Genomic DNA, 22,563 nt, shown 5'->3' on the forward strand with positions numbered 1-22,563 from the left:
TCCCAGCCTCAGGGAGTTTTATGTTCTGGCAGGGAGAGTGGGGAGGAATAAACACTGTTCCGTTGACTCCGATCGGCACGGGCAGGGAGGCCGGCGTTTGTGGGGCATGTATGCGAGCCTTCGCCCTGTGCAGGCCCTTCGGGCTAGGGCCTCTCACTGAGGGGGATCTAATGTCAGAGCGGTGTGCAGGGGGTCTCATGGCCAGGACTGAGCCGGTCAGCAGAGTCTGTAGCCGAGGGGGGAGTGGCAGGGAGGGCCTGGCAAGCCCTGGTTCGGAGTCCCCACTGAGCAGCCGCCATGCCGGGTGCAGAGAGCCAGGCTCACCCCCTTTGGGCACACGCTCCCGCTGCCCCTGGGGACCTGACAGGGTGGGTCCCCAGTGGGCCACGGGCTCGAATGTGGTGCCGGGGTGCCGTCTGGCTGGGGCCTGATGTGCAGCAGGGTCACACCAGGCCCCGAAGCGGCTCTGTTTCTCCCACGTCCCCCGGCTCCCCCACCCCCACATCACCTGTGCAGCCAGCAGCCGCCCTCTGTGGAGCAGTTGCCTAGCCACAGAGCCCCATTCATGCCCCCACACATCTCAGGCCCCCAGGGGCCGGCGTGGGACAGCCGGCGTGGAGCCGGATGGCGGCTGGGGGCTGTGGCCAGCAACACATCCGCCGCCCCAGGCGCCTGGCACTCGGTCATCCCTGCAGGGAGGGGCAGGGCCCTGCTGCATTCCCAAGCGCTGGCCGAGACCCAGGCTCCTGCCATGCCTGGCAGCTGCACCTGCTCCCGCACCGGCCGGAAAATGCGGGCTGGAGCAGGACAGACAGCCTCCTCCCCTCCACGTGGCCGCCGGGGCTGCAGAAGGGGGGAGAGCTTCCTGCCCGGCTCCTACTCCCAGACTTCGGGCCTCTCTGCTCCTCCGTCCCTGCTGTGGTCCACATGTTTGTGTCCCCCCAGATTCACGTGTTGAAGATCAAACCCCCGCTCGGTGGGATGGAGTTAGGAGGTCGGGCCTTTGGGACACGATTAGGTCATGAGGGTAGAGCTCCCATGACCCAATTACAGATGGTTCGACTTAGGATTTTTCAACTCCAGGACAGGGAGAAAGCAATCCACATCCCGTAGAAGCTGTACTTCAGATTCTGACTTTGGATCTTTTCCCAGGCCAGCGGTCTGTGAGGCACAGTCTGTAAGGCCCGAGGCCCCTGGCCAGCTGCTCCCGGCCAGCCACCCAGTCACCGGGGGAACAATCGGTGCACTGACAACCGTCTACACCCACAGAACCCTTTTCGCTTTCAATGAGACACGTGAGATGGTCGACACTGTTATAAAACAGACTTTGTGCTGGATGATTTTGCCCCACTGTGGGCTGATGTGAGTGTCCTGGGACAGGCAGGCCAGGCTGAGCCACCACGTTCGCTAGGGAGACGTATTCAGTGCGTTTTGGACTTCTAGTATTTCCACGGTAAGCTCATCGTAAGTTGGGGAAGATCTGTAGTGTCCTTATAGTGTCCTTGTAAGAAGAGACGCAAGGAGATGGTCTCTCCCCGCTGTGTGAGCGCATAGCAAGGTGGCCCTCCGCGGCCAGCAAGCGGCTCTTGCCAGAACCCGACACTGCCTGTGCCCTCATCTCAGACTCCTGGCCTCAGCACTGTGAGAAACAGCCCCCTGGCCTGCGGCATTCTGGTACAGCGGTCCAAGGGGACTGAGACAGTTTCTTCAGCTGCTCCAGCCCCGGTTGCTGGGTGAAACTGACTCTGGCCGCTGGAGCAGGAAGGAATTTGCTGGAAGAATGTCAGGCCTCTAGTAGAACCCAGGGGAGGCTGGAGAGCCAGCAGGAGCTTTGGGAGGCAGGGCGGTAGGGAAGCACAGCCACGTTCCTAACACCAGATGCCGCCCCGGCCCAGCACCACCACACAGCTGGACTCACGGCCACGGGGCATGGCTGGCCCCTCCCAAGAACCCCATGGCCGCTAGTGACGTTAATGACGTGTGGTCATCCCTGACTGACCACACGGCCGGGGGTGCTGCTGCTGGACATCACGGCCAGGGACGCTGCCACTGCCACTGCCACAGACTTGGGCCACAGGACCTGGCCCCAGACACCGCACCTGCCACTCACTCACCACCCAAAGGAACTTTAACCGTCACGTGACCTCTGGTCTCCGTTTCCTCTTCTTGCCTCATATTATGATGATGAGCCCCTACGTGAGACAGTGTGTGTGAGGGTCTTTGAAAATGATCACGGGTTCACAAACACACAGCGACGATCGGGACCAGGGCCGGGCTGCCTCATCTGGGATCTCCAGGGGCTCGGAACCGCCTGACAGGGGCAAACACCGTGCCCTGTGTCTACCCTTCCCCTGCGGATAGGTGGGGCTGTACGAAGGGGTCCTGGCCAGTGGAGTCCGGGCAGAAGAGATGAGCCCCACTTCCAGGCCCAGCTGAGGGCACCTGGCACCATCTCCCACACTCTACATTCACCCCACAATGAGGGGGTGTGACATGGCTGAATCATGTCCCCCAAAACACTTGGGTTGAAGCCCGAACCCCCCACGTGGCTGTATTTGGAGATACGGTCTTTACGGAAGCAGTTAAGGTTAAATGAGATCATAAGGGTGGGGTCCCAATCCCACAGGACTGTGGCCTTCCCAGCAGAGGGAGAGACACAGCAATGTCCCCTCTCTCAGAGCACGCGCAGAGCGGGAAGGTGGCCTCTGCAGCCTGGAAGGGAAGCCTCACTAGAAACCGGCCCTGACGGACCTTGATCTAGGACTTCAGCCTCCAGAACTGTGAGAAGTAAGTTCCTGTTGTCTAAGCCCTACCTAGCTGGTGGCAGTCTGAGCTGGGACAGACAATGTGGGAGATCGTTTGAACAAATGGCTGCAGTGACTCCTCCCGCCACACCCGCACCCTGGAAGTGTGACCGTATACGTCCTCCCACTGAGGTTGGAATCTGTCTGTCCACCTGGAATATGGCTGGCTTCGACAAATGAAGCACAATGGAAATGCTCACATCCGCTCCTCTTTCTTTTGGAGCCCAGCCTCCACCACGCGAACAAGTCCAGGCTGACCCACTGGATGAGGAGCGACATGTGGCCTAGTCACCCCATGGCAGGAGCCAACAGCCAGGTGACTCCCAGAAGCAGAATAGCCCAAGACTCACTGATGCCTCCAGCTGTGAGAATGAGGCAGCCCCCGCCCAGAGAACCGGCCAGCCCCGCCCATGCCAGGTTGCCAGCCCCGCCCAGAGAACCAGCCAGCTCCGCCCACACCAACCCCACCCAGAGAGCCACCCAGCCCCTCCCAGAAAACTGGTCAGCCCCGCCCAGAAAACTGGTCAGCCCCACCCAGAGAACCGGCCAGCCCCGCCCACGCCAGGTGGCCAGCCCCGCCCATGCCAAGTGGCCAGTTCCGCCCAGAGAACAAGCTAGCTCTGCCCACACCAACCCCGCCCAGAGAGCCACCCAGCCCCTCCCAGAAAACTGGTCAGCCCCGCCCGGAAAACTGGTCAGCCCCACCCAGAGAACCGGCCAGCCCCGCCCACGCCAGGTGGCCAGCCCCGCCCATGCCAAGCGGCCAGTCCCGCCCAGAGAACAAGCTAGCTCCGCCCACACCAACCCCGCCCAGAGAGCCACCCAGCCCCTCCCAGAAAACTGGTCAGCCCCGCCCAGAAAACTGGTCAGCCCCACCCAGAGAACCGGCCAGCCCCGCCCACGCCAGGTGGCCAGCCCCGCCCATGCCAAGTGGCCAGTTCCGCCCAGAGAACCAGCTAGCTCCGCCCACACCAGCCCCGCCCAGAGAACCAGCCAGCCCCTCCTAGAAAACTGGTCAGCCCCGCCCAGAGTACCGGCCAGCCCCGCCCACGCCAAGTTACCAGCCCACAGAATGGTGAGCTCAGTACATGACTGTCGGATCAGGACCCTGAGTTTCGAGGTTAGTGGTGACACAGAAAAAGTGTCTGGGGGTGGACTCCAAGCCTCACCGGACACCGGAAGCTCCAGATACAAGGAGGCTGGATCCCTGAGTCACCACCCAGGCAGGGTGCCAGCCACCTTCAAGCTGAGTGAGGTTCCAACAGACAGCAAGCAAGGTAGGAGACAGGGAGGAGCCCCACGTCGGGGAGAAGCCCGACGTCCTAAAAGCCACCAGAGGATGGAGGGTCCTTATGAAAGAACAATTGATGTAAAGCAGATTTCTCGACCTCAGCGCGGGAGGCCAGGAGGCAGCTGACGCAAAGGGTGGGCTCTGGTCCGTCTGAATTAAGTGACTGGGGACACCGTCAGCAAGTCCACGGCAACAAATGTGACAATTTAGACAGACAGTTTCATAAAAGCAGCCTCCCATAACTGGTGCAAGAAAAAACAGAATCCTCAGGGCAGCAACTACTGACATACTGAACCAGCAGTAAAGAAAACTCTGGACCCAGGGAATTTTATACAGGATTCTACCAAACTTTCAAAGATAGATCATTCCAGAGTCCTCCAGGGAACGATAAAAGAAGGGATACTCCTGGGGCGCCTGGGTGGCGCAGTCGGTTAAGCGTCCGACTTCAGCCAGGTCACGATCTCGCGGTCCGTGAGTTCGAGCCCCGCGTCAGGCTCTGGGCTGATGGCTCGGAGCCTGGAGCCTGTTTCCGATTCTGTATCTCCCTCTCTCTCTGCCCCTCCCCCGTTCATGCTCTGTCTCTCTCTGTCCCAAAAATAAATAAAAAACGTTGAAAAAAAAAAAATCTAAAAAAAAAAAAAAAAAAAAAAGAAGGGATACTCCTGAAGTCATTGTGTGAGTCAAGGAGTGTAAGAAAGGCGGATCTCACTCAGAAGCATAATAAAGTCCTAAAAAAAAAAAAAATGAGAGTAAATCCCAAAAAGCTTGTAAAAAGTAAGGCAGCGTGGATCAGCCAGGGTCCCAACAGGCTGGCACAGCATTAGGATAATCGGACAGGTGGTGTTGGAGGGGAGCCACCAAGGGTAACTCGGTGGCCCAGGGCTGGACGGGGGTGCGGTGGGGTCGATACTGCCTCTAGGCCAGAGGAAGAGGTCACCCCACGAAGGCAACGGTCATTCCCATCTTTGAAAGGAGCGGTGACCTTCAGTCAAGGGATCTGGGTGTGTCTGTCCTCTAGGGTCCCAGGACAAGGTGCCAGAGACAGGGCTGAAACAGCAGAAATCGATGGTCTCACAATTCTGGAGCCCAGAGTCCAAGATCGAGATAATCGTCAGGGCTGCTTCCTTCCGGGGCTGTGAAGGAGGGCCTGCCCCAAGCCTCTGCCCTTGGCCTGTCGAAGGCCACCTTCCACTGTGGCACTTCTGTGTGTGTGTGTATGTGTGTGTGTGTGTCCACCTTTCCCCTCCTTCTAGGGGCACAGTCATACTGGATCAGGGCCCACCCTGGTGACCTCGTTTCTGATTGATCACCTCTGTAAAGACCCTCCCTCCAAATAAGATCACATTCTGAGGTCCTGGGGGTTAGGACTTCAACATATGAATGTTAGGAGGACACAGTTCAACTTATAACATCGAGGTGGCCCCAAAAGGAGGGAGCCAGGGAAATCGATATCCCAGTCTCACTCTCCTCCCTCCTCTGAGCTGCTGCGGGGGCTCCCCCATGTCCTGAATAACCCAGCGGGCACAGGAGCCCTTTGATGCTGTCCAGGGGATCAGCTTCCTGGGACGGAGCTCCAGGTGGAGAAGGCGGAGAGTGAGTGCACATCTGGGAGTGTGTACAGCAAGCGGGAGAGGCTGGCTCGCTCTGACTCAGCACAGTGCCCTCCAGGAATGCAAGGTCGGCTTCGTGCTAGACAGTCTATAATCGAGAGCCACCTCTTTAACAGAGCCAGGCCAACACCCACAGGGGAGAAGGGGCGGGGGGTTATGGTGGGGCGGAGCCAAGCACAGGTGCCTGAGGCCCCACATGCCCCACACTTGGAGCTCCTGTGGCCACGGCAACCAGACTCCGCGGCCCTGGGCTGGGACCAACACGTGGGGGCTTCAGCAGGGCACTCCGGCCAGCCGGAGGGCCGTGGGGAGAGGGGCCAGGGCTCAGGACCGGGCTCTCTTCTCTGGTCTTGCTTGGAGCGGTGCGTGTCCATCGTGATGTGTCTGATCCAGTCCTGACAACCCAGTCCCCTGCCGTCCCAGCCTCCTCTGCAGCTACGTGTGGCCTTGGGGCCCCATTCGGGCAAATGAGAGCTTAGTGCGAGAAGTCTCAGGGAAGGGGGCTCTGGGGCGTCTTCCTCTCTCGGTACAGGAACGGATCGCTGGCAAACCAATGTCAGCAAGAGGCCGAGCGCCGCACCGGGTCACAGGAGGAAGACAAAGCTGCCTTTGTTCCCGCTGTATCCGCCCAGCCTCGGGACGCAGTCCTGACACAGGCTAAGAGCAGAGGCGCCTGGCAAAGCCCATGTCCTCTGCACCCACGTGCACACGTGAGGACGGGAACGACTGGGGCAGGACCCGACTAGCCTGGCCTCTCAGGAGCAGCCTCCACGAGTAACCTGAGCTCCACCGAGTGAAAGGGGGAGGGGTGGCCTGGGAGAGAACATTCTAGAAGCAGTGGGAACAGCATGAGTGAGGGCTCCGGTCAGTTGCATGGACAGAGGGAGGCCAGAGTGGCCAGAGCACAGACTGGGGGGGGGGGGGGGCGGGGACAGAAGAGGGGTGGGAGGTAGGTGGGGTCAGGCCACAGGGATTAGGGGAGGTTCCGAGGTAGGAGGGCAGTGACATTCAGAAAGCCCTGGCCTGTCACTTCAGAGAGAGGTGGTGAGACCTGGTCCAAGGCGGGGGCCGTGGAGACGACAGGGGAGAAAGAGGCTTCGGGGGTCGAGGAGCAGGAGAGGTGGGTGGGGACTGCGTGGAGGACCGTGCGGAGGCACTGAATGTGGGGCCATCCCCCGGCCTCTCCCCGAGACCAGGGCCCCCGGCTCCCTGAGGCACACGCTGCTGGGCACCAGGGCTATGGCGGCAGGGCTATGGGTCTGCTATGGGGCAGACCCAGGTCTCTCCCCCTGGCCACAGAGGTCTTTGCGTGTCCACCCTGCCGAAGCCCTGTCAGGGACCCCAGGGCACACCCCGTACCTCACTGCAGCCCACAGCAGCCCCCCATCCCTGCCTCCTCTGGTCTCCAGCCACACTTCCTTATTTTGATTCAAACAAGCCACGTCCCCTGCCTCAGGACCTTTGCAGCTGCCGCTCTCTCTCTCTCTGCCTGGAATCCTGGGCTCTTCCCAGCAACTGTGAATCCTTTCCCAAGGTGTCCTGGCCAGCTGCTGCAGGAGCTTGGCTCCTGGAGGTACCTAGCAGTAGTGGCCCATCGCCCTGGACGCCCTTGGCGGTCTCTGGGCCTGCTGGTCTCCCTCAGAGGGAGTCCCTGGCCTTCCCCCTGGGGACAGCTGCAGTCAGGTTGCCCTCTTGAAGGAAAATGAGGGCCAGCAGCCATTTCAAACGAACCTGTCGTAAGTCTTAAGGTCCCATGCACTATTTGGCTTGGACTCTGCCCTGGGACAACGTGGGGAGCCTGGGCCCCAGCCCTACCTGCCTGGGGGTGGCCTGAGTGGGGTGGCTAGAGACAGCTCGGGCTCTGGACAGGCTCCAGACTAAGTCCCCTGCCCTGACCCCCCCCCCCCCCCCAGGTCTTGGGGCCAGACCCCTCCTGGGGGGTTGCAGGCTTCCTTCTCCACTGAGCAAAGGAAGGTGGGGCCCTGGCTCCGGGAGCCCTGGCCCTCAGCCACGCCACCTACAGACGTGGGCCGGGGGTCAAGGCCCGGGACGGAGGGCTGAGCCGGGGGCAGAGGCACGGGCAGCGTGGGCCAGGTTCTCGGAGACATCTTTATTGCAGGAGTTTGGGAACGGTGAGAGGCGGGACGCCCACGCCAGGGGTGGGGTGCCTCAGGAGGGATCCGCAGGCCGCTTAGGGGGCCGGATCCGGTCGTTGATCCAGTCCACGTAATTGGCCACACGGGTGTAGACACCAGGTTTGTTAAGCCTCCCACAGCCGTCGCCCCAGCTGATGATGCCGTACAGGTAGGCCAGGCCGTTCTTCTCACAGGCCAGGGGTCCGCCTGAGTCCCCCTGCAGCAGAGGCAGGCCGGCTCAGCCCCTCAGCAGCACAGAGGTGCTCCCGCTCCCGCCTCCCGAGCCCCAGCCCCGAGAATGTCTCCAGAGGAGCCTGTGGTGAGGACTCCCGGGAGCTCCCGATGCAGACTTCCTACCGCGTGGGGGACAGAAGACAAGGGTGTTTCAGGTGGAGCACTGTCCCCCCTCCCCCAGCCTCCTAGACACGAGGTCACCGGGTTCCAGGGCCGCTGTGACCGCACCCGTGCCATGGATCCCTCTCAGCCCCACGCCCAGCAGTGGGCTCCTCAATCGGGCTCCTGAGCCGGCCCGCCAGCACGCACCCTGCACGGACTGGCGGGGGGGGGGGTCCCCGTGTTCTGGCTCAGGCTCAGTCCCCCCCTTGAAATGCCCTCCCAGCCACCTGGCAGACTCCTATTCATCCTCCAAATAAGTGCAAATGCCCCCTCGTGCAGAAACCCATCCTGACTTCCCCCAAAGGTGCTCGTCCGATCATGTGGTCCAGTGTCAAGGCCCCCCCACCCTGCCGCTCCTGAGCTGTGTGACCTGGGAAGAGTGACAGGACCTCTCTGAGCCTCAGTTTGTCCGTCTATAAAATGGCAAGTAAAGCTGTTCCTCCGTCTCGGGGTTGACGTGTAGCCTAAACAAGACAGTGCTCGCGGAGCCCTCGATAAATCAGCTCTGGGGACGGGCTCGTCGACCGAGCCCACTTGGAGGAACTCTGGACGAAAAGGGACTTGGCCTTTAGTGTCACGTGCCCACCTGTGGCTGGGCAACTGGGACACGTCCAGGCTTTGAGACCCTGCCCCTCCCTGGGCCTCAGCCTCCCCATCATGTGAGAGGGACGCCCAGCCTGGGGGTGCGGGCCACTGACTGGGAAGGGCACGCTCTGCCCGGCTCCCCTGCTGGCTCTTCAAGTCAAGGTCCCTTTCGGGGTGGGGGGCCGGCATCCTTGAGAGCCCCGGCTCACCTGGCAGGCGTCAGACTTGCAGTCGAAGTAGCCAGCGCACAGCATGTGGGGGCTGATGTCGGCCCCATACACCTCGGGGCTGCTGCACTTGTGGTCTGCCACCAGGGGGACCAGCGCCTCCCGCAGGGAGCTGGAGTAGCCACTCACGTCTGCGGACAGGTGCCCTGAGGCTGGGTGACGCTTGCCGGGGCGGGCCGCCACACCCCTGGCCGCGATGCTCCCACCCCCACTCACTCTCATCCTGGTGGCCCCAGCCGGCGATCTGGCACTTGTGTCCAGCGGGGAAGGGGCTGCTGGGGTCAGGCAGGCAGATGGGCTGGACGAACTGGGAGCGGACGGCACAGCGGTCCCCCTTCTTCTTCAGCCGGATCAGGACTGGGCAGGAGAGAGACCAGAGGTCAGCCTGGGGCACGGGGGGGGGCCCTGCCGGACAGAGGGTGGTGCCAGAGACGGAGGGGCCGTGCACTGGGAGACCCGGGTCCTCCTCCCACCAGGCCAAGGCCACTCTGCCGTCCCGGGCACCCTCGCTGCCCTGCACCCGACTCCCCTCCCCTCCCTCCTCCTCTCCCTCCCCTTCTCTCCATGCCCCTCTCCCCAGGTCGGCCTCGTGCCTACCCCTGCCCCTCTCCTGGCTCTGGCCTGTTGCACCCCAACGAGCCCCAAGCCTCACTTACCCAGGTCATGGTCACTGGGGTTGAACACTGAGTACATGGGGTAAGGGATGTACTTCTCGATGCCAAATGTCTGCGTTACGTCTGTTGTCTGGTTGAAGAAGTGTTGGCCTAGGACCACTAAGACACTTTCCCTGCGGGGGCTGTGCGACACGGCTGGTGACAGCAGGACCCGGGCCCTCCCCTCAGGCTCCTGAGGTTGGCTCTCCCCATGACCCATGATGGCTCAAGCGTCCTGGAGATCCAGGACTGTGCAGGCCCCCTGCAGCCCTTGGGGGGCTGAGCAGGGGCAGGAGAGTGCTGGGCTCTGGCCACACACACACACACACACAACCTTTAGTAATTCTGGGGACCTCACGCAGACGGGGGCATGGGGGCCGTGCTGATCGGGGCCTGAGTGGGTGGAGACCCCAGCCCTGCCTGGCAGCCCTGACCCAGCTTCTATCTAGCCTGTGGGGACCCCCAGATACAGCCCCTCACTCCTGCTGGGCACAGCCCTGGGCCCCCATGGTCAGCTTCTCGGTCCCCTCTCCGGGCCTCTGTTTTCCCATCTCCTGTGGAAGCGGTCAGCTCTCATGCTGGCTTGGCCCTCCTGCCTTGGACTCCAGCTCCAGGCCACTGTGGGACCTTGGCCACTAGGCTGTCCCAGGCCGTAGGCCCTTCTGGAAGACGGGCTCCTGTGCCATGGGCAGCCAGCCAGATGCTCAGCACACAGTAGGGCTGGGTGCCTGGCCTCTGGACAAGGCCATCAACCCTATCCAGGGCCAGAGCCGGCCATTCTTGGGTCTTGCTCAGGTGGGCTCTCAGGGTGGATGGCCAGTGAACTGAGGGCTTGGAGCCCCCAGGCCTCCAGGGACAGGAGGAGGACCGGGCTGGCCCAAGTGCAGGGCAGGGAGGAGCGGGCTGTCTGCCAGCTCTGGGTGCCAGGTTCTGCCCTTTGCTAAAGGAGCATGCCCCTCCTGAGGGGCACCTGGGAGTCCAGGAACCCCCCTCTAACACCCCTGTCTACCTCACTGCCCCTGCCTGGCCCCTCCCCAGCCCTGCCATGGGTGGGAGGAGTGGGCCCCTGCTCTCCTGCCCCAGCCTCTTTTTTTTTTTTTTTTTTTTTTTAACATTTATCATACTGCTGAGAGACCGAGCATGAGCGAGGGAGGTGCAGAGAGAGAGGAAGACACAGACTCCGGACCAGGCTCTAGGATCTGAGCTGTCAGCACAGAGCCCCACACGGGGCTCGAAACCCCCAAACCATGAGATCCTGACCTGAGCGGAAGCGGGAGGCTCAACCGACTGAGCCACCCAGGCGCACCCCCTGCCCCAGCCTCTTAAACCCTCGCCCGACTTGAGCCCACTGCCCCCCACCCGTGCCATGGTCCCTGGCTGACTGAGGGGGGCTCAGGCCCATCCCCTCCCACTGGCCTCCCCCCAGGGGGGAGCCTCCCAGTCTGGACGCCCAGATGGGGAACCTTGTCCCCATCACAGCGGGTGGAAGCTGGGGAGGGGCTGGTCTTTCCCGCTCCTCCGGTGTGTGCCGGTGGGCCCCACGCCCTGGACCCCCACTGCCCAAGCGGCGGCCCGAGCCCCAGCCCGCCTGCGGGCTCACTGAGTGGGCGAGGCCTCCGCGGCCCGGAGGGAGGCGGGGTGGGCGGGGTCTGGGTCGGGGAGGGGCGGGATCTTCACAGAGAACGGCCCCGCCCATCGCCCTCTCGGCACCGGGCCACTCCTCCGAGAGCCGCCCCGCCCCACCCCCGACGCAGGACTGCCCGGGCTCCCCGGGGCGCAGGGGTGGGGCTGGTCTCTGCAGCTTCCACGCCCTGCACCCCTGCACCGGGCTGATTGCCGAGTCCCTCCTGGGCCTGTGGGGCGACGGTCAGATGAGGGGCCAGACGTGGGGGTTACACGGGCAGGTGGGGAAACGTGGGGGCACTTGAGCGACGGGCGGCGTCAAGTGGGTGAGGACAGGCAGCCGGGTAGGTGGGAGGATGGGGGGTGAAGGGTGGACGGGCACACGGGCGGCAGCTGGCGAGGGCAGAGGCGTGGATGGACGGTGGCAGGGCGGCCGGGAGGGCGGAGTGTAGATGGTGGGAGGGGGACCGGTGGATGGGATGAAGCATGGAGTGGGGGGTCCTGGCCAGAGGCGCCCACCTGTTGGAGAAGCAGTGGGCCGCAGACACCACCCAGCAGGTGTGGACAAGACTCCCCGCGCAGAAGTCGTTCCCGATGTAGATGGCGGCCAGCCAGGGGTGGGAGCCGGGCAGTGAGGACGAGCCACCAATGATGCGTGGCCGGAGGAAGCTCCTTTTCTTGTGCCTCTTGCCACAGGTCTGGTGTCCCGTGGAGGCAGGCTCAGGCTGGCTCAGCAGGACCTCGGCGGGTAGGGGGTTAATTCTGGCCAGGGATTCTGGGAGCACAGGTCACTGGGTCGCACACCCCGGCTGCCATCCTCAGGCCCCCAGGCGGTTCCCCCCGCCTCCCAGCCCACCCCAGGCAGCTCATCTGGAAGAGGGTCCAGGGCTGAGCCCAGCTCCGCCCTCGCAGGCACCCAGCTCTCCTCCTCTGCAGGAAGGGGAAATGACACCCAATCACAGGGTTTTGTGGGAACCAAGGTGGGAGGGAAGCTGGCAGGTGTTCCTGTCCCTCCCAGCAGCCTGGGACCTGGGAGCCCAGGAGGGTCAGACGGCCCTGGGGCACGGGGCCCCCTGCCCACTCCCAGGGGTGCCCGCTGGACCCCCTGCCCACACTATGCACCCCTGCTCGGCACTTCCCTGTCTCTGGGGGCCGTCGGGGGCCCCGTTGAGGCCGAGTGGGAGCCACCCCAGGGGACCTGCTCTGACCCCTGGCCGCATGACCTTGGCCGCGCCCTGCTTCAGTGAGCCTCAGTGCCCCCATCTGCCAGACGGGGCAGTGGTCCTCCAAAGAGGGGAGGCCAGGCACGGGAGGGGAGCAGGGAGGCCCACGGGGGCCTCCACCCTCGCGCACCGCAGACGTCCAGGCGGCAGTACTCCCAGGAGAGCGCGCTGTCCTTCACCACGTAGCACCAGGGCCTCTGGTCCTTGTCTGGGTTTCTGGCGCGTGGAGAGGCGGGTGGGCGGGCGGTGAGGGGGGTGGGAGGACCCGGCAGGGTGGGGCCCCTGACGCCCCCTCCCCAGCAGCGTTCCGCTTGGGCGTGGACATAGCGGCCCTGGGCCCCGTGGGCCTGACCTCTGCCCCAGGACGGACCCCACCCACGTCGTCGCATGAGGTGGTGGGGGGTGGGGCAGGCCAGTGCTGACCGGCAGTAGGCGTGGGGGCCCAGGCCGAGCAGGGCAGCGGCGCCCACCGAGTCCACATGCAGCTCCTGGTACAGCAGGTCGGAGTTCCAGGCCAGGCAGCTGAGACCCGAGGCCGCTGTGCTGGCCACACCTCGGTACTCGGCACCGCTCTCCACGAAGCAGTGCTGGCCGGGCACTGTGGGCAGCACGGTGGGCGATGAGCCCGGGGCCCCAGGCCGCGTCACCCCGACGCCGGCCCCGGGGCGCAGGCCGCAGGCGGACGCACTCACCGATGTTGCAGAGCCGCCCAGCGTGGCCCGGGGGGCAGGCGCATACGGTGGTCCCGGTGGCCACGACCAGGTGGCAGGTGCCCCCGTTCAGGCACGGGCTGCTCAGGCAAGCTGGGGGGAGGGCTCAGAAGCTAGGCCTCAGGCCTTGAGGACGCTGTCCCTGGGGGACCCGGCGAGCCCCGCCCCCTGCCGTGGCCTACCTGTGTGGCGGGTGCCCTCGCAGCGGATCTGGCCCCCCGCACACCCACACTGCTCCACTCGGCCCTGGCTCACTCGGGCCCAGCGATCGCCCGCCTCCAAGTGCTCATAGCGCGTCTCATCGAAGCATCTCTCTGGGGGTCGCAGAGTGCCCTGCACCCCACTGCACCCGGGCGGCCGCCCTCCCGCCGCCAGAAGCCCCGGTGGCCCTGCTCACCTGTGCCGCAGTTCTTGCCTGTGAAAGCCACGGGGCAGGTGCAGTGGTAGGACTCGGGGTCCTGGGTGTTGGAGCATGAGCCCCCGTTGAGGCACGGGCCAGAGGCACAGGGATCCAGGGCAGCTGGGGGGACGGGGGGAGGTGTAGGGGGCAGGTGTACCCCAAACCCTGCGACCCTCTCTGTTTGCCAAGGACTGCGGGGCCTTCATCGGACCCACCACCTTAAAGGCGCCCCTTCTGGGTTCCTTGGGTGCCGTTGTCCCGGGAAGGGGCGTAGACCTTCCCCCGTCTCCCAGCACCCCTGCCCAGCACTCAGACCCTGGGCAAGCGGGCCTCTGGCCCTGTACCGGTGTGCCGTCAGACAGCACCGTCCCCACCTGTGTGCCCTGGGACCCTTGTGCCCCGTCGACCCTACGGGCCCTCCTTTCTGTCCAGGACTCGGACTGTGCAGCCGCATGGTCCAGCCACACCACCAGGGGGCGCCTTGGTCCCAGCAATGACTGAGGCAGCACCGTGGTGGCTCCGAGAAGGCAGGGTCCTGTCTGGGAGGGGTCCCACCTTCCACACTCCTGCAGGCCCCTGGGCTGATGACTCCTCTGTCCCCTCCCAGCCCCCCAGGGCTGCAGCGGGGTCAACCCCGAAGTCCCCTCGCGTACTCCAAGCAAGCCCCCAGTTCCAGGTCAGCTCTGTCCCCCTGGCCCCTGCCCCATCGGCACGTTGCCCTAATAATGCTCCCCTGCGCTCACCGCCCCCAGCCCCCTCCTAGCCTGGGCTCAGGACCCCCCACCCCGTTCCCTGGGCACCCACCTGGGTCCTCCCTGGGCGCTGAGGCCTGCGCACAGTAGCCCCAGGCCCTGTCGCGGTCATAGTTGTGAGTGGTGGCGCACCTGGGGGAGAGGAGGCACCTGGGTCCCCCGGGCCGGGGATCAGCCCGCCCCAGTGTGATGCCCACAGGGTGGCCCCTCTGACCGCCCTGGGGCTCGTTCCCTACACCTGCTGTGTGCCAGGCTGTCTGGGGGCGGGGGGTGTGTGTGGAGGGCGGGAGGGTCTCCGGATTGGACAAGGGGCCGTGGGGACTGGGAGGAGGGGAGGCGGACGGTCTGTGCATGCGGGCCTTGTCCCCAGAGGCGACCCACCACTTCCTGTGGGCGCTCCCCTCCGAGGTGCAGGTGTGCAGCATACGGCCACCGTAGCGGAAGGGGAAACTACAGGGCTGCCCGTCCTCTGTGAGCACTGCGGGGGGAGGCGAGAGGGGTCGAGGGGCTCCCGTGCTGGGCACCTCCTGACCCCACACCGCACACCCCACTCTCCAGCAGTCCCCCGCGCCCCTCCCAGCCCGCCCATCCAGGTGCAGCCTCCCACCTCCGGGAGGTCTCCTGACCCACCTGGGCTCCCAGGGCTGCTGCTGGAGGGAGCCCTGGGCGGGGGGCTCAGCCCCCTACCACGGGGTCCCTGTGTCTCTGGAGCACTCGTGGCCAGGGTCACAGGGGTCACCGAGGTTACGGGGGCCGTGGGGGTCCCCGGGGTCACTGTGGCGTTAGGTTCTGGGGGTTCTGTAAGGTTCTGGGAAGGGCAAAGAGGGCTGAGATCGCGTCGGCGTGGGATGGGCGCCCCTCACACTCAGGCCCTGCTGGCTGGGCTGGTCGCAGTCCCCGGCCTGGTTTCCACATGGCGGCTCTCAAGTTTTAGAGGAGAAACCAAGGGGACACTGGCCGTCCTGAGTTCCTCAGCCCGGCCCCGTCCCCTTCCCTCCTGCCGAGCCCACAGGGTTAGACAGGGTGGGCTCGGCATCTGCCCAGGCTGGGGCACCCCTGCCTTCTGTTCTGGGGGATTAAAGAGCAGCCGTGAGGCCCTGAGAGGTCCCCCACCCAGTCCCCAAACAGTGGGACCCAAAGACAAGGCAGTGGCCCTGATGCCCCCGGGCGGGGGCCCAGCAGGTCAGATCCCCAGGCCCCCAGGCCCCCTAGGCCAGCCAGCATGCCACCTCACCCGCCGAAGGCCAGCTTTCACCAAGTTGGAGCCCTCCCACGTTCCACAGCCCACCCCGGCCCCAGGACCCAGGGTGGGCACAGGGAGGCCGCGGCCACCGTGCCACGGGCTCAGCGCTCACCCTGCCAGCCTGGGGCTGGGCCCCGCAGGGCACCAGCAGCAGCAGCAGGAGCAGGGCCATTCCGGGCAGGGGGCAAAGGCTGGGAACCCAGGCCCAGCGCCCTGTGGCTCCTGAGCTGGCGTGAGGGGCAGCAGGAGGCGGAAACAGAGCGGCCAGGGCAGGTGGGGGGTCAAGGCCACCTGGCAATGATTAACCTGGCTGTCTCCAGTGCTGGCCCCACGTGGTCCTCGTGTCTGCTGCCCCGCTCTCCCCACCTGGTCCAGCTGTCCCTCTGGCAACAGCCACGCTAGTCCTGGACCTGACAATATCCTCAGACCCCTGAGACACACAGCCAGTGGGGACCTGAACTCCTGGCCCCAGCATCCGGTCCCCGCCTCTCCGCAGGGCTGGTGGCGGTCTGTTAGTGAACTATCGATAACCAGAGTGGCCTCGAGTGCTGAGCCTCCCAGGCCTGGGGGGCGGGTGCTAGCCCAGAGGAGGGTGTGTGCGCTGGGCTGAGTGTTGTGGGCAATGAGCCCAGGACAGGGGCCCCTGCTGTCCCCAGCACTCCAGCTTGGCCCCTCCCAGGATAAGCCTGGGGTGGGGGCTCTCATGGGAGTAGAGCTGGGGAGGCGGGCAGCACCGGAGCCGGCAGTCCCCCTGCCCTAACTCTGCAAGCTGCCCGGGAATGTCTCCTCCCCCGCCTGGCCTGGACCCCCGGGGCACCTCCTCCAGGAAGCCTTCCCACCCCTGGACTCCCTGAGCCCTGGGCTTCCCCTTCACAGCTTAGCTGACGTGACGCTGTCCCCGTTTGTGTCTGGGTCTGCCCCCACCCCGTCCTGAGCTCTGGCTGGGGCCAGCTATCTCTGGGTGGCTCAGGTCCCCAGAAGAGCCCCAGCCAGGCACCCAGGGCCCCCCAAGGCCACAGAGACATGGCCTAGGATCCTGCCCAGGTCTGCATACACCTCGCGCTCTCCATCCGGGACCTGGGGCGGGCTGCCCCCTGGACACCATGGTAGTAGGTCCTCCCCACCCCTACGAGTCCCAGAACGCGTGACTGGAGGGCGCCAGACAGAGCCGCCCCGGGTTCCCTGTAGATTAGCTCAGTGGCCCACATGGGGAGGAGGCGAGGGCTGGCCCTCACTTTGGCCTAGGGATCAGCTGGGCACTGTGGCCACCTCGCTGTGTGCCCCCAGACCACTCTCTCTCTGGGCCCCATTTTGTCATCTGCACAAAAGGAGGGAGAGTGGAAACTGAGTGTGCACCCAGCCTGGTGCATGGTGGGGGTGGGGTTCAGGGGTGGGGGGAGCGTGGTGGGTGCTGGGGGGAGGGGAGCATGGTGGGTGCAGGGTGGGGGAGTGTGGTGGGTGCGGGGGTTCAGGGGGGGCATGGGGAGCATGGTGGGCGCCTGGGGGGGAGGGGAGAGGGGTGAGTGTTGGGGGGTGGGGGGGACATGGTGGGTGCTGGGCCCTGCTCTCCCTTCTGACCCCTCCCAAGGCCCCATCCAGAGCACTGCTCGCTGGGCGCTGCCCCCTACAAGCATCTGGAACCACCCCGGGGGCCTTGCTGAGTATTCGTGAGTTGGGCTCCTCCCAGCAACCCTGGAGGGAGGGGTGCCGGGCCCCTCGGCCGCTCCATGTTGGGGTTCCACTGAGGCAACCTGGGCCGACGACCGTCTCTACCTGCTTCAGCCAGCACCATACGGTGGCCCTGCCCGATGGCCTGGCCTGCCCCCCCCCCCCCCCATGAGGCTCAAGCCGCTCTGTAACCAAACTCACCACGGCCTCGGGCCGGCTGCGCCCAGGCCTTCTGGGCGGTCAGGTTTCCTCTCGGAGGTTCCTCCGCAGACGGCCCCGCCAGACCACCCCTCTGGGGCCGGGCGCAGGGGTTGAGGCGGGGCCGCCTGAAGAGTCCCCACTGCGCGTGGGAGCCACAGCAGCCCAGTGCCCCGCCGTCTGTGGGTCTCCCAGGCTGAGCCCTGCCCCCACCGGTGGTGGCCCCAGAAGGAGCCCCGCACTGACCTGCAGGCCACGGTACAAAGCGGACGTGACCGGGAGCCCTGACCCAGAAGGGTCGCTTCCTCTCACGCTCCGGAGCACCACGATCTTGGGTCCCGTTAGGTTGCCTTCATTCTCTTTGCCCACCCTTGACCTCAGCACCAAGAGCCATTTTCTTCTCAACCCCTCCCCTGATTAGCCCCCGAGACAATGGCTTCCCGAGCGCAGGGTCTATGGCCCCCGCACCCAGCATGAGGCTGACACTCGGGGGGTCCCCAAAGTTGATTTATTGAGGGAAGGCCGGAGCCAAGGGGCAGCAGGGGACAGGGTCCGAGGAACCCGCTGAGCCAGCTGTGGCCAGCATCCGAGGCCGGGCCCCCCTGCCCTCTCCTGGTTTGGCTCCCGAAGGTGTGGCGGCCAAGGTGGCCCCTCCAAGGCCCTCAAGATGATATGGGGCTGTCCCCACGAGATCATGGGCCTCTGCACACGTGTCCAGGTGGGGAAGCTCAGACGCGGGGTCGGGCCTCGGGGCAGCCTCAGACGAAGGTCGCGCGGTGTGGGCCGGCCTTGGGCTTGGCAGGCCCACCTGGGACGGGGCTCGGGCTAGGGAGGTCCGAGGTCAGGGGCCCACTGGCCCGTGACCTCTGGGGGCCCGTCCGCACCCTGGGGATGCTGCTGCCTGGCCCAGGTGCCAAGCCAGCAACGCGGTCCACGTCGATGATGGTGTTGACTGGGAGGCCCTGGCTGCCTCTCGCTCCGCCTCCTGTCACAGGGAGAAGAGAGAGACTGTCACCAGCCTGCCCTGCCCTGGGCTCTGGAGCCCGGCAGGAACCCAGGGCAGCAGACTGCACCACCCTCGTCACACAGGCACAGGTGATCCGTGACCCTGGGCGCCCTGGGCCTGGGGCAGAAGTGCCGGGAAGGTCTGCCCTGCAGACAGCTGTCTGCAGGTGCCAACCTCAACCTCTTGTTAAGTAAGCACGCCCCCAGGCCCTCACGGGCCCCCCGCCACCCAGAATGGCGGGGGGCTCTCAGCAGATGGGTCGCATGGTATGGAGGGCCCAGCCAGGGGGCTTGGGCCTGAGTCATAAGAGGCTGGTGCAGGGGGATGGCAAAGGTGGGGACCCTGGGTCGGGTCACCTGTGCCCTTCAGACACTCCCGTGGCCCTCCCGTGGCCCGACTGTGGCTTGAGAACAGAAGTCAGCTACCTGCTGAGGTCCCCAAACCCCTTAGCCCGAGCGAGTGTGGCCCCCTGATCCCTCCTGCTGGGGCTGTCTGCAGGGCTCACCCTCAGGCCAGGGTGGGTGGGGGGTCTCAGGGAAGTGGGGGGTGGGATGGGGCCCTTGGCCATGCAGGGGATTCCGGGGAGCAGCTCTCCTGAGGCTGGTGGGGGGGGACGCAGCACTGGGTGGGGGCTGTTCCTCAGGCCAGGTGCTCCCGGCCTCCACCTGCGGACCTCAGTGTGGGGCTTCTCCGCAGGCTGGGGCTCAGGCCAGAGTCGGGCAGGGGCCCAAGCCTGGCTCCTGGCCACCACCACCACCCCCCTCCGCCCCAAGCCCTCCCATCCTGGCCACCTGGTTGTCCTCCGGACTGCTGCTTTGGGGACACGTCTTCACCCTCACAAAGTCTGGTCCTTCCCAGCCTCTCCTCCAGGTCCTGGGCACCCCTTGTCACCTTCCTTCCACCCGACCCCTGCCCCCGGGCTGCCTGAAACCACCTTGGAAGCTTCTAGACCCTGGGGGGGGGGGGGGGGGGGGAGGAGTCACGTCTCCCAGCAGGGCCACTGGAGGGCAGAAGTGTGTCTTCCGGATGGAGCCCCGGGGACCAGCCTGGGGCGGCCGTGGGTGTGCTTGGCCACACCCTCGGCCCCCCTCACCACGCTCCCGGCTCACCCTCGGGGTGGGACCAGCGGTGCCACCAGGGCTACTCGCACAGGCAGGACTCTAGGGCCCTCGTCTGCCCAGGGACAGGCGGGAGTGCTGTCCTATCTGCAGGGGTGACCTTGGACCCTCAGGTGCCTGTGGGGGGCAGGGGGAGCCCTAGGCCCCAAGCCCCGGCCCACGGTGGACAGGCTGGAGAAGGAGTACAGCCCCCAGGGACACGGTGTCCTGCTCCACTGACTGCCCGTCCCTGGGCCTCAGTTTCCCCAGCCTTGCCGTGGAGGGGAAGACTGTTCCCTCCCTGGTTCTAAGGCCTACAAGCAAGAGTGGGGATGACTGTGGAGGTCAGGAGTCCGGGCTTACCAGCGGCCCTGTGGCCCCCAGCGTCACCCGACCCCACCGCACCCCACACCTCTGGAGGCGCCTCCGCGCCCCCCCCCCCCCCCCACCCCGGGGCAAGTCCGGGCTACGGGCAGAGGCACGCACCCCCCCGTGAGGGCGTCCAGCCCGACCTCTCAGCGACGAGTCAAGGAGGCGGAAGGAGGGCCTTTCACCTGGGCCTCCACGCATATCGGCATCAGGCGCCTGGCCCGCGTGGGTCACCCCCGACCCACAGAGGGCTGCTCGAGGCCCGTCCCGTTCAGGCAGGTCCAGTGGTGGCAGAGCAGTTGGGGGGTCGGTGGAGCTCCAAAAAGCCTGCCCTCCAGAAGGTCCGAGGGTCCACACGCCACAGCCCTTCGGGTGTTCAACAGACACCCTGCCGGGGCCTGCTGGGGTCTCCCCGTCCCGGCTCGTCACTGCGTTCCCACAGCCCCAGCACCAGGCTGCGGGGCCCGGGGATGATGAAGTTGCTCTTCTCCTGGGACTGGGGGCGGGCAGAGAGGCAGGGATTTGCCCCCCTTAATCATTTGCCCCCAGTGTGGGCATCTGTCCAGGGCATGAAAGGGCCTGTGGCCCCACACGGGCTCAGGAGCCCAGTCTTCTCCTGTCCAGCCCCATACAGACCCCCTGGGAACACAGGGAGCTTCGGGGGTGGCGGTCAGGTCTTGGCCGCGGGCCCCAGGGCAACTCAGTGGGCTCAGGATGGGGAGGAAGGAGTGACTGGTTCTGGAGACAGGGCAGTGGGGGGGGGGGGGGGTCCACAGGTCAAGGGCACGAGTGTCACAGGGAGGGTGACAGCCCGCCCTGCTCAGATTTGCCGCCCTGAGGGAGGGGCGGCCCCGGGCCTGTGACTCAGGGCAGGACCCGGGGCCGTGCAGCAGGCTTCCCCGGCAGGGCCAGCGTGGGGACCCCACAGGGCCACACGGCGGCCATTTCCGAAGGGAACCTGGTTCTGCCCCGCGCGCGAGGCCCGCGCTTGGCGAGGCTCATGGAGGTCCTCTGTCCCGTGTCCCTCAAACACCCAACACCTGGTCTCCTGCTCACTCGGGCTGCTCTGCCGACCCCTCCTTTTCTCAGGGCACTGGAGACCCTGCCCCCTGGCTGTCCCCTCCGAGCGTGACCCTGCTGGAGGTCCCCCTGCAATCTGGAATGCTGGGAGCTCCCCTGCCCCTCGCGTGCCGTCCGTGGGCCGTCCGTCCCTGGGCCACCCCTCCGCTGTCCGCTGGCATTCTCTGTGCCACCAGAGCCAGGTCTGTTCTGATTCTCAAGGCTCCGAGTGAGGACACCGGGACAGCAGAGCCGGGCCCCTCCTCTCGGGGACAGCAGGGCACAGGGCTGTAGAGTGGGGCCGGACCCAGAGGCCTGGCTCGACCCCTCGGCCACCTCCAAGCTCTCCTTCGGGATCCAAGCCCAGCTGCCTGTCCCATGGCCCTTCCTGGCCAAGAGGAATCCTCTCTGTCCTGCAGAGCCTTTGCTGGGACTTCTGGTGCCCGTGCTCTGGATCACCTGTGAGGCTGCCCCCCAGAAGCTCCCACAGCCCGAGGAGGCGTGGGTGCTGCTGAACTAGCAAACTCAGGGGGGAGGGAGGAGACCTTGGCCCCTGGCCCTTCCCAGCCCTCTGCTGGCCCCGGGTTCCCTGTTCCACCACTTTCACAGAGGCTGACTGGGTCCCCAGGCCCACTGGACTACGTGATGTGCTGGGCGGGGAGGGGGTTACTGGTCTAAGGGTCTTCATTCAGCAAAAGCCTGTACCGAGCACCTGCACGTAGCAGCACGCAGTCGGGGGAGGGGATGACTTCAGGGAGAATGGAGGCCGTGCAGTCCCGGGGCCACGTGGGGTGCAGGCGTGGACATGGGGTCTTGGGGGGTGCCGCGGGCAGGTGCTCTGGCTGTGCCAACCCCAGGCGGCCCCTGGCGGCTTGTGGTTCCCACTCAGACCCAGAAGTCACGTGGAGCAGACCTATGCAGGCATGGTGGGAAGGACGCACAGAAAAGGCTGGTCACCGAGCATGGCTGCACCGCGGGGGTCCCAGGGCCATCTCGTCCTCAGCAGCCGGGAGGACGACGGACTTGTCACAGCCTGAGCTGGGGCTTGGGGGGGGTGGGGGGCTGGGCAAACACAGTCGGCCCTGGGAAGCCTGCGGAGGCTTCCGCCCGGCATCCAGCTGGGGAAGGTCTGCTTGGGCCCACCCCAGCCAGAGCGGGGCCGGAACGCCAGAATACTCCCCTGGAAAGGGGTGTTCTGGCGAGGCCCCCAGCAGAGGGCTCCCTCCGACTAGTGGCCTGAGGTTGGTGGCAGGCCCCCCCACACCGACGTATCCCTGAGAAAGCCAGTCGCCTCCATGCACGCCACAGTTTGTACTGGGGAGGACTGGGCTGTCTGCCCCCCCAGGAGGCAGGTGTGCTCAGTGTGGGGGATCCCTTGGTCACCCGGACGGAAGGGACAGGCTTTTGCTGGAGAGAGCATTCAGAAAGAGTAAGCGCAGAGGTGGGGCGGGGCGGCAGGGGGGGGGGGGGGGGAGGAGGGGGGAGGGTGAGACGGGGTGGGGGGGCCCTGGGAC

General features: G+C 65.6%; 2 protein-coding genes across 4 annotated transcripts in view; both read right to left on the reverse strand.

Moving 5' to 3' along the window:
- Nucleotides 1-7,795: 7,795 nt before the first annotated feature.
- HGFAC (HGF activator) lies at nt 7,796-16,722 on the reverse strand. Its single transcript, XM_042936748.1, has 15 exons — nt 16,709-16,722; nt 15,765-15,879; nt 15,040-15,217; nt 14,791-14,887; nt 14,462-14,541; nt 13,655-13,777; nt 13,440-13,571; nt 13,240-13,350; nt 12,971-13,145; nt 12,678-12,763; nt 11,844-12,099; nt 9,705-9,844; nt 9,265-9,405; nt 9,031-9,179; nt 7,796-8,057 (listed from the first exon to the last, which is right to left on the reverse strand). Exons 1-15 carry the CDS (start codon nt 16,720-16,722, stop codon nt 7,875-7,877), a joined length of 1,980 nt encoding a protein of 659 aa, XP_042792682.1. The 3' UTR covers nt 7,796-7,874.
- Nucleotides 16,723-18,017: 1,295 nt separating this feature from the next.
- The window catches only part of RGS12 (regulator of G protein signaling 12), a 120,953-nt gene continuing 116,407 nt past the window's right edge, over nt 18,018-22,563 (reverse strand). For all 3 annotated transcript variants that reach the window (XM_042937028.1, XM_042937027.1, XM_042937029.1), the window contains one exon: nt 18,018-18,503. In XM_042937028.1, the coding sequence (XP_042792962.1) occupies nt 18,277-18,503 (227 nt within the window). In that variant the 3' untranslated portion in view covers nt 18,018-18,276. The remainder of the gene's footprint in view (nt 18,504-22,563) is intronic.

This window comes from Panthera leo, chromosome B1 (genome assembly GCF_018350215.1).
Source record: "Panthera leo isolate Ple1 chromosome B1, P.leo_Ple1_pat1.1, whole genome shotgun sequence".
Lineage (NCBI taxonomy): Eukaryota > Metazoa > Chordata > Mammalia > Carnivora > Felidae > Panthera > Panthera leo.

Coding starts and splice junctions, on each gene's coding strand:
- HGFAC (XM_042936748.1), bottom strand. Junction 14,888..15,039: donor CAGCAGCCCTGGGAGCCCAG/GTGGGTCAGGAG, acceptor CTCCCCCCGCAG/TGCTCACAGAGGACGGGCAG. Junction 13,572..13,654: donor AGGCAAGAACTGCGGCACAG/GTGAGCAGGGCC, acceptor TGCGACCCCCAG/AGAGATGCTTCGATGAGACG.